Raw genomic sequence first — 16,371 nt, 5'->3', positions numbered from 1 at the left:
GCACAGGTGAATCTGAAAGACTGATCTGGAAAATGTGTCCCCAGGGCCCTGCGCAGCCAGACTTCCTCGGAGCAGAGCCGGGTTAGGGCGGTCTGCGCCGGCGTCTACGGGGCCGCGGGGCGCGCCCGGCGGGACCTCCGGGTTTGGGCGGCCGGGAAGGGAGGTGGGGGTGCGGTGGGCCGGGGCCGCGCCCCGCCAGGTGCGCCAGGCCCGCCCCGCCAGGTGCGCCCCGCCCGTACCCGCGCGGCGCACAGGTCCTGCGGCTTGGTGGACAGGTTCTGCGGCATCTCGCGGCAGCGCGTGGACAGGTTGAGGATGGCCGTGGCCGCCATGTGCGCCGCCTCCACGTCGTGAGTGTAGTCGAAGCTGCTCTTGCTGCACGTGCTGCTGGCGCTGCTGCCGCCGCCGCAGCTCAGGTTGCTGCTGCTGCTGGGCGCATAGGTGCTGGTGGTGCTGCTGCTGGGGCTGGCGTCCTTGCAGTACCGCTTCGCTGGGGAGACAGCGCGCGGCGGTGACTCGGGGGCCCCGCCCAGGCCCGCGGCCGCAGAAGCGCGCCCCGCGCCGCCCGCCCGCCCTGTGCGCCCACACCTGTGCGTCGGTGCCCAGGGGGACAGGGCGTCTGCCCACCAGCTAACTCCCTGAAAGAAGCCTGGCTTCTCCTGCCTTTTCCTTCTTTCCCATTGTGTGGGCGGAGCCGGGAGCCCGCAGGAAGAGCACCGAGGCTCTCAAGCAGGTGCCTAGGGCAGGGGCGCTTTGGAACTGATCCCTTAAAGGCCAGCCCTGGTTCGGGGGCGGGCAGCTACTAGCCACACCAGCGTGACCACAGCCCACGGTTGGTTTCTGTTATGGCTGCTCATCTACTCTCACGGGGAGACGAGGACCGTGCAGCCCACACATCCCTCTAGAGATGGGATGGCCTGTCCCGCGCGGCGAGGCGGCAGCAGCCCTCTGGGGCGTCCTGCCCTGTGCAGATGGCCCAGATGCACAGGCAGGGCTCTTGTGGGTCTGCGAGCACCCGCGCTCTGGGAAGGGCGGGCCCTGCCCTCGTGTGCATCCCAGCCGCCACCAGCTTCGCTCAGGGATCCTTCTGAGCAACCAGCCAGCCTCCCGACCACCCACTCCAGCCCTCAGGGCAAGGGTGGCTTCCGGAGCTGTTTGCACCTCCTTTAGCGCAAGGACGGGAAGATGACCGATGGATGACTGATTAGGATGTGTCCGGGGTCATTAAAGACACAGGATGCCCTTTGCTTAGGAGTCAGCAGCTCACCTGACCCTGCAGAGGGGGCGGGAATTACTCCAAGGGGAGCCCCAAGGGAGCCAGGAGAACTGACTGCAGGGTCTGCAGGGTGCCACCCCCTCACAGGGCACAGGCCCCTTCCTGCAGGGAGCTCAGCCGTCACCCTGACAGAGGCCGAGGTGCGGGGGAGCCCAGAGGGGGCTCCAGCCCTGCTCAAGGCTGCCTGTGTGCACGCGAGAGCCCCATCAAGATCATTCTGGCAGACAAGTCACCTCTTCTGAAAGAGGGTGGGGACGCCGCTCCCGTCCTCAGCATTGCCATCCTGGTGCCTGCAACCTGGCGCCCTGCCCAGGGGTGGTCAGCAAGTGACCGCAACCTCACAGCCACCACTGCTGGTCATCATAGCACCCCCAAGAGCGGCCCCAAAGCGCCCTGTTCCAACAGGAATGAAAGCACTGACTTTCACCATCGACGCCTTTCGACCTGGGACGGAAGACTGAGCTTTCCTGACCCCAAGGGCGCGGCATGGGGAGGCTCTGCGTGTGCAGCCGCCTCGGGGAAGCTGCTGGCCTTGTCGAAGCCCTGCGTGTGGGCCTGGGCCCAGTTCCACACCCTCACACCCCCTCACACCCGCCCAGTGCGAGGAACGCCTTCCATCCTGCTCATCAGACTTGGTCAAGCCCGAGGACCAGCCCTCACACTTGTGTGTGTGCCTGCCCTTCTTCCCTCCTCTCTCCCCCATGAGCACACTCAACGCAGCAGACAGAGCAGGGGGGCCGTGGTCTCCCATCTGAGCACAGATGGGGAGGCTGGGGCCGCTCAGGGGCACCTCCAGCGGATTCTATAAACAAGCTAGGGCAGCCAGCCCCTCGGCGGCTCACAAGACTCGCCGAAAAGACTCAAGTTTGTGGCTTCACGTTGTTTACAATTTTGTTATAAAAACATGAATATTAGAAACTGGGAGAAATGAAATACCACTTAGGAGGGATTTTTTTCCCCCTAGTGAAAAGAGGGATTTTTTTTTTCTGGTTCAGGAAAAGAAATACGGTCCACATAAATAAGAAACAAAGTTTTGTTTTGCAACGAGGGGATTTCAGTTTCTAAAACAAAGTAAATGGCATACGCGTCTCTACGCAACAGACTGCACTCCTCAACTTCTGGTAAAAGGCACTGACTTTACCAAATATTTACATCAAAAGACTCTACTTCCCCTGGATTATGCCAAGCTGATGGGCCTCGTCCAGAATTTTAGCAGCTGATGGAACTGGACAATTTGTTGATGTGCCTGTCAGCTCACATGACCCAGAAGGAAGGCGCGCAGAACATTTGTTTCACAAGCATCCTTTCACTGTGGGCCATCAATCATGTATTCTTTGCTCCAAATGCAAATAGGAGTCTGTGTACTTCAAGTCTCTCAGATAATGAAGCTCTTTGGTTTTAGTCATTACTTCCTATTTGTAAAATATTTACAAAGCTGTTAGTGTCAGTAATCTTTATGACCAATCACACGAAGAGCCGACTCATTGGAAAAGCCCCTGATGCTGGGAAAGATTGAAGGCAAAAGGAGAAGAGGGCAGCAGAAGGTGAGATGGTTGGATGGCATCACTACCTTAATGGACATGAATCTGAACGAACTTCAGGAGACAGTGAAGGACAAGGGAGCCTGGCGTGCTGCAGTCCACACGGTCGCAAAGACTCGGCTACGACTTAGCAACTGAACCACAGCACACTCAGAGCTTCTGGGGCTCACTGCATGGACACCAGGGGGTGCCACACAGCAGGTGCAACTCTGCCTCGCTCCCAGCCCTGGGGCAGCCCCCCTTCCACTTTAACCAAGTAAAAATTTGCTTTCTTTTTCTTTTGACAAAGCTATTTTCCACCAAAGCTTTTCCCAATCAACTGGCAAACAAATGCATTCCTGTTCCTTGATGCCAGCGCATCCTTGAACTTAGGAGATGGAACAGCTTCTACTCCACAGAGAGGCCCTCGCATTTACAATGTCAGGAGCCCATGTGATCTTACCCCGTGCTGAGAAGGATCTCTTCAAGTGCCCTGTCCTCTCGTGCAGGAGAAGGAAAAACAGGTTGGGGTTTCCAGTGATTAAAGATGATGAATTAGAAAACCAACCAACCACCTTCCAACTTAGTCTACTCTGCCTGAAAGACTCTTAGGACGTGGGTGTGCTGCCCTTCTGAATTATCATTTTCTGTAGGGAGTAGATCACTGTGGCCTTCCGATCTGAATTTCTGTGAAAATCAGACAAAATGGAACACAGACGGAGATATGCTTCCTGAGGATCCGCCCCCTAAAGTTTGGGCCTGTGCCCCTGTCAAGTCTGGTTGGACTCAGGGGTCTGCACCCCCTAATTCGTAGCCCTGACTCCCAGGCGTCATGTGGGTTCCTGGCGGTACTTTCCTGTAAGCAAGCCGAGACACGCGCGCAGAGTCCTCAGGGGAACAGCGGCACCTCCTGAAGGCAGTTTGCTCACGTGGTTTAGAGTTTATCACGTCTAAACCAGGGCTGGATTCTCAGTGGTCTCCCGCCTGCTCGCTCGCTCGCTCTGGGCGTCCTCTGCCTGGCTCCTGTCCGCCCAGGTCACACCCGCCGGTGGGGTTTGGGTCTTGGGAGATGGGACATGGGACCCAGCGCTGCAGGGGGAGGCCTGGACCCCTCCTTCTGCACGAGCAGGTCTGAGGAGGCTAGGGGCAGGCTTCTGAGTCCAGGCGCGATCTGTCCCAAGGATATGGCTGGAGAAGAAGCTTCTGGAAGCGGCGGTGAGTGTGGGGGGCAGGAGAATGGGGAGGCAAGTCTTCCAGGGAGAGGCTGGCCTGGGGGTGGGGGTGGAGGCCGGGAGGCCTGGCCCAGAGAATGGGGCCTGGAGGCACAGGAGGGCTTGCCCAGGGACCCTCCCTACCCCAGTGATGAGGCCTGGGCAGGGGAGGGCAGGCGATGGGGAGGTGGGCGCATCAGCGACAAGGCCTTTGAAGAGCAGCTGTTGTTCAGTTGCTGAGCTGTGTCTGACTCTTTGCAGCCCCGTGGCCTGCAGCACACTAGGCTCCTCTGTCCTTCTCCATCTCCCTGACTTTCCTCAAACTCATGTCCATAGCATCGGTGATGCCATCCAACCATCTCATCCTCTGGCATCCCCTTCTCCTGCCTTCAATCTTTCCCAGCATCAGGGGCTTTTCCAATGAGTTGGCTGCTCACATCAGGTGGCCAAAGTATTGGAGCCTCAGCTTCAGCATCAGTTCATCCAATGAAAATTCAGAGTTGATTTCCTGAACAGAGAGTGGTTAAACGATGGTCAGGAGAACGTGCAATTTGGGAATAACCCAGAAGGAGGCTCATGAGAGGGGCTCGTGCGGGGCTGAGAACGTAGGGTTTTAACAAAGCCTGAGGGTGGTGATAAACTGCTCAGAGACACAGCGGGATGGCTTAGACCCAGTCGGAAACTTTTTCTGCCAAGGGCCTGCCAGTGGTGGAGGCTTTGGCGGTCACGAGGTCTCTGCCAGAAGCGCACGTCGGGCTGTTGTTCTGGGGAAAAGCCACCGGTGATACGGGTGAGGAAAACTGCTTCTGAACACTGACATTTGAATTCTTCTTTGTTTTTCCCCCATCTATTTAAAGTGGAAATGCCATTCTTAGCTCCCCATAAAACAGGCCTGGGGGGAGGCGGGGAGACGCCAGCCAGGGGATGCTGAGGCGCAGGGCTGGCAGCCTGCAGGGCCTGCTCCCTCCTGTATCGCTTCCGCACTGGGCTGTCCGACGTCGGTGTCCTCCTGCCCGAGACAGACGACACAAAGTCGTCTCCTCACCGCCTACGGGTCATCCTGTCCCTTCTCTCACACATCTCAAGTCCTGCCTCGCCAGCTGGCTGGAAGCTTCCACTCACTTGTGGGTTTCCTGCCTTCTGGTAGCCTCCACTCGTGAGCAAGTTTAAAATTCACCACTTCGGTAAAACTCCTGCTAATTCCTTCAGGCAGCATGGACACCTTGCTTCACTGTGCCTGGGTGCGTTTCACTGTCTTCTGTTTACACACAGTCTCTTCCTTAAAGCTTGTTGTAAAGAAAGAAGAGGGAGAAAATGGATAGATGTATGGTGGACAGATAGGTGGGCCCATGGACAGATGGATGGAGAGAGAGGGGGATAGACAGACAGGTAGATGAGACACACAGATAGCTACTACTGAGAGTCTGGAAGGACGCGGGTGAATAAATCGATGTTTGTTGACTGTTCTTGGCCATGGCTGGTGGAATGTGAGGGACGACCCCAGAGCCTGCGGCAGGAGTCCTGCTTTTCCAGCCTCCGTGCACCCAGACCCTGAGCCCCACGCCTAGGCGTTATGCTCCCCTCCCGCAGCGGAGGCTCCCTCCGCTGCCTCTTGGGGCGACGGCCCAGCCATCGTGCACCCGGGGCACGCCTTGGAGACAGCCGTCTCGGGGGCGGCCGCAGACGCCGGCCACACCACGAAGGCCGCCTTTCCCTTTCCCTCAGTTCCTAGAAGACCTGGTGCTGACGTGCCTCTTCTGTGTTCTTTTAATGTGGGGACCAGCTGAAGAGCAGGGCAACAGCAGGGGTCTTTTCTGGGGGGCCAATGACACGAACAGGTGTAGGTTCCCCTCCGTAGCCTTGTTGGCTGAGCTGCACCTAGTCAGCCAGCAGCCTGGAATAACTGCTCCCTCTGCTTTCAAGGAAACCAGCACATGGGGGGATTCGCGTGTCTAGTACCACTAGGCTACAACAGGAAGCGCTGAGAAAGGGCGTGGCGATCCTGGTCAGGACCTCCCAGATCCAACCAGAACAGCGCAAGGAAAGGACAGGAAATCGGGTCTCGGGGGACAGCAGCCACAGGCCGTGTGCAGAAGTGGCCACCAGACCCCGTGAAACAACAGTGACCTGGGGCCCCACAAGGACAGACCTTAGTCGTGTGGCCTGAAGAATTCAGGTTCTTCAGACCCCTCATTTGCATCAAATGAATGAAGTTACAACAAAGCCTGAATTAGCAATTACTACAAAACCCTCAATTATTATGTTATACCCTAAGCCACTCCCTTTTCTCCGCTTCCATCTTTGTTCCTGTGTATTTAGAATTGATACACGCAAGGGTAATCAATCTGAGATACATCAAAGAAATATTACATTTCATTCACCGTGCAAACTAATTGCTATTAATGTAAAGAATGACTAAAATAATGTAGAAAGATGTGCAGCAACTCATATGGAATTGTTAAACGGTTTTGGAACTCCCCAAGCATTCAATTTAAATGGATGTTTTTGGTGTGCTGTGAGTTTAATTAAGTATCTTTTTCAGAGAGCTGCTCCGAAATCTTCCAAACCCTCTCTCCTGGCCTCTGCTGGAGAACGCCAAGATAAGACTCCTAAATCACCCAGCGTACACAACCCACGTCCCCATCGGTAACGTCTGCCAACTAGGTCCATACATCCTAGAACTGCAAGTAGAAACGTGGTTAGACAGATACGGAAAGTCACAGGACGCAGTCTCCCCGCTGTGCTCCAGTTACTTACCAACTTAGCTCTGTGACGACATGGGAACTAGTCTGTTTAGCGTTTGCACCCCTTCTTGTGGGTTCAGATATGCAGGAGTGAAAATAAACGACCTTTCCCCCTGAAGCACGTTTACCTATTTCTGGGCTCTATTCTGTTGGTGGACACAGAGGCAGCCACGAGTGCGGCCAGTGACAGAGTCACAAAGCCAGGACAGGACGCTCCCCAGGCCCCACCCTGGGGTCCAAGCCTGCTGGAAGGAGGCTGGTGGGGCCCGTGGAAGCTGCATGTTAGATTCACTGGTGACTTTTTAAAAATGCTGCCCACAGGGACCATGTCTGGGGAGTCAGATTTAACTGGTCTGGGGTGAAGCCATAGACATGAGAATTTAAAAATCTCCCCAACGAATGCACCATGCATCCCGACTTGAGAACAGGCAGGGAACACAGAACCCTCAGAAGGACCAGGAACTTCGGGCAGCTACCCCAGCTCTCCTGGTTTTGTCTGTGTCGGGGCGTCTATCAGAGGAAGCTGGTGCAGATGAGGACACGCCTCAGCCGCGCCGTGGAGCAGACGAGCCCACGGCTGTCTGTCTCCACCACCTGCCGGCGCCTGGGTGATGCTCTGCCCTGGGGATGACGGGGAAGGGGTCTCCCTCCCTCCCCGCCCCCTCCCTCTCCCAGGACCTGCTCGCCCACACCTGCGGGTACCTGGGGCCGCAGGAAACCCGCCTAGGCTGCGGGCGTGCCTTCCTTGGTGCCCAGCGAGCGACCCCATGCTCGGTCGGTTTGTAGGCAATGGATATGCACAACAACAACATTATCAACGGCAAGCGTGACGCTCATGTAGAAGAGGGTGCACCTCCTACCATCGAATCCTTTGGGGGATATGTCCCTGGTTTGCACCTTGGGAGCTATGGCCCGCTTGCCATAAGTATGGCTGTCGTAAGTGTTGTACTCAAACGAAGTCTTGGAATATTTCTCCAGCTCTTTGGCCAAGTTGGAGCGAGGCGTGGTGGTGGGCACGCTGTTTCTGTAGCCGTAGTGTGGGATCTCCAGCTGCTTTACAAAGCACATGGGCCTGGAAGCAGAGAGAGAGAACGGACAGCTTGCTTTCTCACGGCCACGCATGAGACGCGGTTCATCTTAAAACGAGAACACGGTGTTTCTGAGCTCTGTTAAGGAACCGGGTCTCGCACTAAAATCCCAGTTCTGTTTTCTCGAGAAAAGGCCAAGCGTGCTGTAAGGATACAACACCAACTGGCTTCTGCCAAGATGCCGACTTTTTGGAAATACAAGCAGAAAATAAAATACTTAACCTTTGAGCCCCCCTTTTGCTTTTCAGAGTCTAAGAAAGTGTGGAGAAGATCATGCAAAGTGGATGTGGGGAGGGATCGCAGACCCCATGTCTCCTTTGCGGGGCCTTCAGACAGTGCTGCAACCATCATGCACGGTGAAGCGAGAGAAGCTCCCTTAACAAAATGTGAGGAGTGAGGGAAACAGTCTCAAGGATGTGGACGGAGAAGACGCTAAAGAGCTGGACGACAGAATGGAACGCGTCCTGGCGCGTTCTGACAATCAGCGTGCGCTTTCAATGCCGTCCCCTGCAGTCACCCATTTTTCTACACTGTGGAATAAAGTACTTAAATGGAAGAACTCTCAGTTACATATTCATGAATACTCCATCTTGCTTTTTGTGTGTCCATCTGTCTCAAAGGACCTTTTAGACTTTAAAAAAAATAATTTTAGATTTACAGGAAATTGGTGCAGAGAATTCCCTTAGACTTTTTGCCCCAAACTTCTCTGTATGTTAACAAGTTTATCTATCAAATCACCGACACATTTACCTTGATGTTATAATTTACCTTATTTGCTTCTTCTCAAATCACCAGAAAGATGTAACAGTTAGTGAAATGTCTATTATTTGGGGCCTTTTAGCAGGCAGTGGGGTGGGTCATAAATGAACGAAAGCTTAGGCCTTGCCCTCAAAGGCCACTTGGACTGTGACCTTGTTTTAGGAGCCCAAGGGCTCGCAGAGTCCTGGGGAACGGAGGACCCCCGGGACCATGACAGTCCACTCAGTTTTAAGAGAGAAGGTGGCGTTTGTCAAAGTTAAGATCCAGGATGGGGCAGGAAACACACCAGGAACATTGAGCGATAAGGAAAAAGAAAGCCCCGTGCCTCTCTGGGGGCAGCAGGAGGCAGGGTGGGCGGGCCCAGGCTGGGACTGTCCACTCGTCCAGGACAAGGGACGTGGGCCTGGAAGGCACGACCCCTGAGCCCCAAGGAGGTAGGAGCAGCTCTGAGGGAGGGTGCACTGGAGCAGAGGCATCAAGGAGGGACGTTTGGTGACGAGATGGAGCAGGTGCTGGGGCCTGAGCAGGGCTCTGTGTGTGGGGTGCGTGGGGCAGGTGCGTGGGGCAGGGCTGCAGCCCCCCACCCAAGTCTCAAGGACCTGTTAGGCCACCTGCCCGAGACTCTTAAAAGCATAAGTAGCTGAACGATTGTAGGTTGAAATTCTCTTCCTTCCTTCCTGTCTTCCCGTCCCCCCGCCGCCCCAAATGCGCAGCCCCTTGTGAAGGCATTCGGGGACCGTGAAGCAGCGTGGACGGGCCAGGGCCTCCAGCCCCGCTCACAGCCGAGCCATCAGCGGCGAGCTGCGCCCCTGGGGGCTGAGAGCTGAGCCCAGCCTGGCCAGCCCCATGCCTCCCGCAGCGCTGAGGGGGCTTCTGCCCCCAGGCTTCCTCCCCGCTCTGCCTCTTCACTCCTTGCCCAAGGCTGGGGGGCAGGTCGTCGCTGCAGAGGGGCCGGCCCAGGGCCTGCTGTTTCACCGTCACTTCACGCAGCCTCCTGTCACCCGACGTGGAGAAAGCGCCCGGGTTCAGGGTCAGAAAGGAGGCCTCTACTGAACGAGGCGACGTCTGCCACTTCCGATGTGTCTTACCTGTGCCATGCGGCCAGCGAGTGCCTCAGTGAGAGGCAAGCTTGGAGCTGAGCCCAGGACGGGGGAATGAGGTGGGCATGGGACCTGTCCAGCCCTGGGGGGCCTGTGCAAGGGGAGGGGCCTGAACAGAAGCTCCCCGCCCCAACCTCTCCCTTTGCTCAAACTCTCCTGTGGTTAATCCTTCTCAACTGTGCACTGCCGGGTTCCGGGGCGGGGGCCGTCACGCTGAGCGGTCCTCGGGGAGGGACGCCCTTGGTGTGGACGCGCGTGTAAGCAGCGAGGGTCACGGGCACCTGGCGGCACGTTGGGTGGGCAGCGACCTCAAGGAGAGACGCCTAGAAGGGCGCACCCCAGAATTTACTGAGCATTCTCTCTGAACAGCAGGATCATAGAAGGCTTTTATTTTCTTATTTTGTCCAGTGAAGCATTTCTCATTTTCTGTAAAGATTTTAACTTTTCTATTGAGAGATAAAAAGGAGTTTAATGACTACGGTAAAATCCTTTCAGGAAAATGGGAAGTAATACATGACAAAACCAGGGAGGTGTTTGTATCATTTGCCTAGTGATTTTTCCAGGTGATTTATCCCAAAGAAATAATTTAACAGAAGCAAAATTGCATGCGTGTGTGTGTGTGTGTGTGTGTGAGTGTATATCCGGGTAGGCGGGTGTGCACGTTTCTGTGTTTGTGCACGCAGGCGTGTGTATTTGTGCATGTGTGTGTAGGTGGGTGTGCATGTGTGTGCAAATGTGTGTGTGTGTGCAGGCGTCTGTGTGCAGGTGCATGTATGCACATGTGCATGTGTGGGCACTGTGTGCATGCACACGTGTTTCTGTGTATGTCGTGTGTGTGTGTGTGTGTACGTGTGCGGATGTGCGTGTTGTGCAGGTGCGAGTGTGTGCACACGTGTGTGCTTTTACGTCTGCGTGTGTGTGTGTGCATGTGTGCTTACTGCTTGCCCTTCAGGAGTCAGCTTGGTCTTGCCCTAAGTGCCAGGCTAGAAGCCCTTCCAGCACAGGTGTGCCCCCACCGTGGGCACCAGCAGCCGTGGGGATCACAGTGCGATTCTCACAAGGACGGGGAGGCTGCTGCTGTGCCCCTGCCTAAATATGGAGGGCGACCAGCTCGCACCTGGGTGAGGGCTGGAAGGGAGCATGCGGAAACGAGTGTCGAGGGAAGCGAGGCTTCTTCCTCACTGGCCGCGAGGAGCCGTCCTGAGTGTCACAGTGGAGGGCGCCAGCTGACCTTTGCCCCCACTCTGTCTTCAAGGCCAGCGAGCAAGTGGCTTCAGGTAAGTCCTCGGCCCCCTGCCCCCTGCTTTCCTCACCCACTGAGTGGGGACGAGGACACAGGTGACATCACCCCGCCCGCCTCCTGGGGGCACCTGAGGACGGGCTTCTCTGCCCTGGACATGGGTGCCCTTGGAACGCAAAGGTCGGAGCAGGGGTGCTGCCTTCTCCCCCAGATTAAGATGCAGTAACTTGGGCACCCCGTGAATTCTCCAGCTGCCTTTCCGGCCAGAGCCTGGAGCATCAGGGCCAGAGGAGAACCAGAGACAGCTCCCTTTGCACTCCCGGGGCTCGGGGAGACCCAGGGGTGCTGCATGGCACCGGGGCATGGGGTCGCGGCCCCAGTGAGATCTCCTAAGCGAACCGGCTCCCCCACCAAGCACGGCCACGCCTCGGGGCGTCCGGGCGCCTGTCCCGTGGGAGGGCCATGCAGGGTCTCGACGGCGCGGCCGGTACCTGAGCACTCGGTCCGAGGCCTGGCTGGACTTGGACACGTCACAGCCCTGGTGCTTCTCCTGAGCCTTGGCCAACTTCTCTGCCGCAGCAATAGGGCATCCGGAGAGGCTGCAAAGACAGGGCTCTAAGCGTCCTCCGCGGGCAGTGCCCCTCATCGACCCCATCAGCCCCTCCCTCCCTCCCTCTCGCAGCATCAGGCTCCCGAGCCTCAGGGATGGAGGGAACCGGGAAGGGGCTTCACACGTTTGCCCCCCAGCTCCATCAGACATGCTAATGGCTGTGTCACGTCAGCGAATGCACAGCCCTTCTCAAGGATGACAAAACAGGCAGAATCATTCAAGGGACACAGAATCTTAGACACAGTGTCCGTTCTGGGATGCTCGCTGGGGAATTGACCACTGGGTAGGATGGGTTTCTGAAAATCCCAAGTGCAGGGCCCTCTGGCACTTGCTGACCTCAGCACGGTGGACACAGGCTGACCAGCCTGGCTGCCTCATCCCCAGAAAGAGACCCAGAAGGGAGAGGAAGGGAGAATGATCTTGAGGCTCCTGTAAAATGTTTTCTGAACCTAAGTATTTACAGGAAGAGACAGCAGGGTGCTCTTCTGTGTTTGAGCTGATTTTTCGTGAAACCCTGGTGTCTGCTCTGTGCATCTCTGCTCACAGAGCAGAGGCTTCACCCACATACACACTGAGTCCGGAATTGGTGTGGTTCTGGTGAGGATTCACGGAGGAGCTGATGCTGTAAGCCCTGTAATCAGGCATCAGGGGGCTGATCCAGCCATCACATCATGGTCCTCCAGAGGACGCCCAGGAACGTTGCCGAGGGGTACAAGTTTGTGACCTCACTCATTATAAACTTAGCACAAGTAACCAAGTTTATCAGACGAGCAACAATGACAGTGAAACTGATAACAGCTTCCTCCATTCAGATATAACTTTATGCAACTTCGTGAAGCTGGAACGATAGGCAGGACAAAAACAATGTGAGGGAATCTCTCTCAGGCTGTTGGGTGAAAAGGGCCTGCTGGGAACTGAGTTTGAGGTCACTTAGCAGAAGTCGGGACCAGGCATGAAAGACAGCGGGGTCTGTCCCGAGCAGAGTGCGGCTCTGCAGCTGCAGCCAGGGGGGCCTGTCTCCTTGGGCCCCTTTCCCGGCATGTGCCCTCACCAGCTTCTTTGCACACGTGCTGGCACCTGATGACACCCACACGGATGACCGGGGTGCCAGTAGGGGTCACGGGGTGGCCGAGTGAGGTCACACTGTGCTCGGTCTGTGATCTCTAGCTGCCATCCCATCTGATGGGGACAGGAGGGGACCTCCTGACCCCTGGAAGCTAAGGGAGAGGTTCCTGCCTTCCTTGGAGTCACTGAAGATGGTTATGGCTCCATGTGGGGTCTGACCTCAAGGAGGACACCTTCTGGGGGACCGTCACTACATCACGAGCTGGGGAGACACCTGCAGACTCGGGGTCTAAGCCCTGAGCTTTGGTGGGCACCCTGGGCCGGCTCAGCTCCCTCTCTTGAGGGCAGTGCCCAGGCCCCTGTCCTGCGGGGCTGCGCCCCCTCCTGAGGGCACAGGGAGGGGCTGCCGCAATCGGCTCCCTGCAGCGACACAGGAGCTCTGCTTACCTTCTGTGCGAGTTCCTGTTGCTGTTTACATGCCCTCGCCCCGTGCAGCCTGGAGTGGGACACTTGAGAACATTCTCATGCATGGCAAGAACTTGACAAGGAGAGGCAGAGAAAACAGCCCAGCGTTAAAACACAGAAACGGTCCCAAGACAAGAAAATGCAGTCATTTTAACAAAGGCTGGGTTAGTTTACAACAGACAGTCCTACACACGTCTGAGATGGACATGGGTAGGGAGACACAGGTAGGAAGAAGGGGAGGTGGTCTCCACCTGACTCTGACCGGCATGCAAAGCGGGGTGCGCTGGGCGGGAGTGGGGGCTCGAGCAGTGGGAGCACAGGGCCGCTCCCACCAGGGCAGGAAACCTGGGTCCCCGTGTGGCCTCCAGGCGCAAGCTCGAGGCGGGGGTCAGCCGTGTCCAGCACGCAGATCGGCAGCTTGTAAACACGCCTCTGCCTTGGAAACACACGCGAGGGGGGCGTGCGTGACCAGGCACTCCCAAACCCGAATGTACATACAGTGAGTTAGATGATGACTTCTCATTTAGGAACTGGGTATCCTATTCTTGATTATACGAGGAAGAAAGAGCTATGCGGGCCCAGGGGACACCAGGAGGGAGGTGCAGGGCCTGGCCTACAGGGTGGAGAAGGCCACGCTGTCCGGAGAGCCAGCCCGAGCTTCCCCGAGGAGGTCACGGCCCTGGACTGTCGCTCGTGCGTTCCCTTCTGGTCCTCACTGACCGATCGCTGCCCTGGACGGTGGGGTCTGCCGGGGATGAGCAGTGCCGTGACCGCCCCCGCCCCGGCCCCCCGTCCAGGGTCCCTGAGCTCCGTGGGACCGGTGCAGCGAGCGTGCTGACCCTCCACGGCGAGGCTGCCCTGGCACCCGGCAAACACGGCCCGCCCGAATCCCGTGTGTCCCTGTTGCCTAGAGCCCCTCTCATCTCAGGGGCCCTCCCTCGCTTCCCCGAAGCCCCTCTCATCTCAGGGACCCTCCCTTGCTTCCCCGAAGCCCCTCGTGTCCCCCCGACAGGGCCCTGTGCCCCCTCAGCCCTGTCTGTTCCAGCGGTTCAGGCTCCATCCGGGCAGGGCGGCCAGGGGGCTCACTCTGCCAGGACGCGGCCTGAGCAGGCATCGGGGTCTCCTCTCTGGGGCGTGACCCTGCCCCCTGCCACCCGCTCTCTGACCCGCCCTCCTTGGCTTGCTTCTTGGCCCTTCACTGACGCCCGGTCACCTTCTCATCACTGCTCTCGACCTTCCCCGTGATGCAGCTTCCTCTCCTCCCCGAGACTGAACCCTCCGAGTGCTAAGTCTCCCTTGGAGACAGCACACGCCTTCTGCTCCTGCCTGCGTGGTGGGCCACCCTCTCTTGCCAACGCCTGCTCCGTCCTCCGCATCCAGCCTGACCTGGGATGGGGTCTGTGCTGCCCTGGGTCTGCAGGGGTCTCGGCTTCCTCCGGGGCCCAGTCTCCCTCTCGGGGGTCAGCTCCAGCCTCTCTCGGCAAACTCGCTGCCCTCTGCATCACCTTCTGCCTGACTTTTTTCTCAGGCACCCCCTAAACATGTGGGCCTCTCAGAAAAACCGCCTTCTGCCCCGTCCTCTGCCCCTGGAGTGTCTCCGCTCCTGTGTCCCCTCCTCTGCCTACCTTCCTACACGCCTGTGTCCAGACCTCCCAGTCCAGGCTCCTGTTCAACCTCCTTTCTGAGCAGCTTCATCCTGATTTTACTGACGCTGCCCAGAGGACTGGCCCCCTGTGTGTCTGACCTCATCTGAGAGTCCCGGCTGGCCGTCCGGCCCGTGGGGAACGTCACACACAGCGTTCAGCTTCAGCTGGAGAGTCCAGGCCACCAGACTCCCTGTTGAATGTGCCCTGTTCTGGATTCCCCACCTCGGTGATGGGGGGAGACTCGCCGTCGACCCCGGGAGGCTCCTGGGCGTCTTCTCAACCTGCCTTCCTTTCTCCTTCTCACGTCCTGTCCTGCCAGCCTGTCTCTGGAACGTTCCTTGGACCCGACCCTCTGGCACCACCTCCTTCCTGCCGGGCCTCCCACATGGACCATCACGACAGCTCTTAGAGAACTCCCAGGGCTCCCTCTCAGACAGGACGGCCCAAGAATCACCTGTGTGAGGCCCGCGGTGGCCCTGGCCCTGATGCCCGTAGCAGGGCTGGAACTTGGTGGTGAGGTGGGCACACTGTCTCGTGCACATGGCTGACCCCTGCCACGCCGGGCTGGGGGCTCCTGGAGCAAAGCTGTGTCTCATGTTACTCTCCGTGAGTCCTCTGTGTCTCTAAGGTGTGTCAAAAGCTGGGGTACAGTCTACTTTACGGAATTCAACTGGACAGGAAAGTGGTTAGGGTGTGCTGGCCCAGAAAAAGCTAACAAATCAAAAGTAGCAAAGACATGCTTCTGTGGAGCGCTTTGACTCTGTCATTTCTACGGAAACACTCCCGTACAAGCCCATTTGTGGAAACGACCTCCTGGGGGCACCCGAGAAAGTGGCGGTGACCCTGGTTCAGAGCTGAGTCCGCGGCACGTGAAAAAGGCACAGCCAGGTGCGGCCTGACGCGGGTCGGGGTGCAGAGGAGACTGCCCTAGACTGCCGCGGCATCGGGGTGCAGAGGAGACTGCCCTAGACTGCCGCGGCGTTGGGGTGCAGAGGAGACTGCCCTAGACTGCTCTTGGGGACATGGGGAGTCAGGAGGATCGCTCAGGCGTGAGAGTAACGGATGCTCTACTTGGACGTCTCAAAGAAACAGCGCACAGAGAAGCTCCCTGTTCTTCAGGCGTTAGTGCTGGGTCCTCCCGCCTTGTTTGCAGATGAGGACGAGTGGTACAGAGCGCAGGTCTCCTGCCCCACAACACAGCCGGTCAGGACTGAACCCAAATGCCGACCCCAGGTCTCCATGGAGACAGCTGGCTCGGGGCTGGGACAGAGGCGGGTTTGGGTCTGAGCTCTAGTTCTCTGCTCGGAGGAGCTCAGAAAGCGGCACGCATCCTCAGACGCCAGGTGCTGAGCCGATTCCCAGGGGGGGAGGAGGAGGCGCCTGGCCTTCCCGTTCCTCATCTGAAAACAGGGCCAATGCCCCTGCGGGTGTACTGGGGATTGGATGAGTGCGAGCGGGTGCCTGACCCAGGGGTGCTGGGCGGAAGCGGCCGGGGTGAAGCGAGCTGCTTCTGCTCATGTAACACACGGGCGCAGCCTCTCTGCAATCCGCTGCGGCCACAGCCCTGCGCCTTCGCTCACAGGACGGTTCCCAGAGACTGGGCTTCCCACTGCCAGGGGCCACCTGCAAGCCTGCAGCCACAGCAGC

General features: G+C 57.7%; 1 protein-coding gene across 24 annotated transcripts in view; it reads right to left on the bottom strand.

The window, feature by feature from the left end:
• Window positions 1-16,371, bottom strand: part of MYT1L (myelin transcription factor 1 like) — a 398,154-nt gene that overhangs the window by 73,471 nt on the left and 308,312 nt on the right. For all 24 annotated transcript variants that reach the window (XM_070795423.1, XM_070795424.1, XM_070795422.1 and 21 more), the window contains 4 exons: window positions 13,061-13,151; window positions 11,430-11,537; window positions 7,612-7,823; window positions 240-490 (listed from right to left, as the gene is read on the bottom strand). In XM_070795423.1, the coding sequence (XP_070651524.1) occupies window positions 240-490; window positions 7,612-7,823; window positions 11,430-11,537; window positions 13,061-13,151 (662 nt within the window). The remainder of the gene's footprint in view (window positions 1-239; window positions 491-7,611; window positions 7,824-11,429; window positions 11,538-13,060; window positions 13,152-16,371) is intronic.

This window comes from Bos indicus, chromosome 8, assembly GCF_029378745.1.
Source record: "Bos indicus isolate NIAB-ARS_2022 breed Sahiwal x Tharparkar chromosome 8, NIAB-ARS_B.indTharparkar_mat_pri_1.0, whole genome shotgun sequence".
NCBI classification, from domain to species: domain Eukaryota; kingdom Metazoa; phylum Chordata; class Mammalia; order Artiodactyla; family Bovidae; genus Bos; species Bos indicus.
Note: the sequence above shows the minus strand (reverse complement) of the source record. Positions and strands in the feature narration are given on the sequence as shown.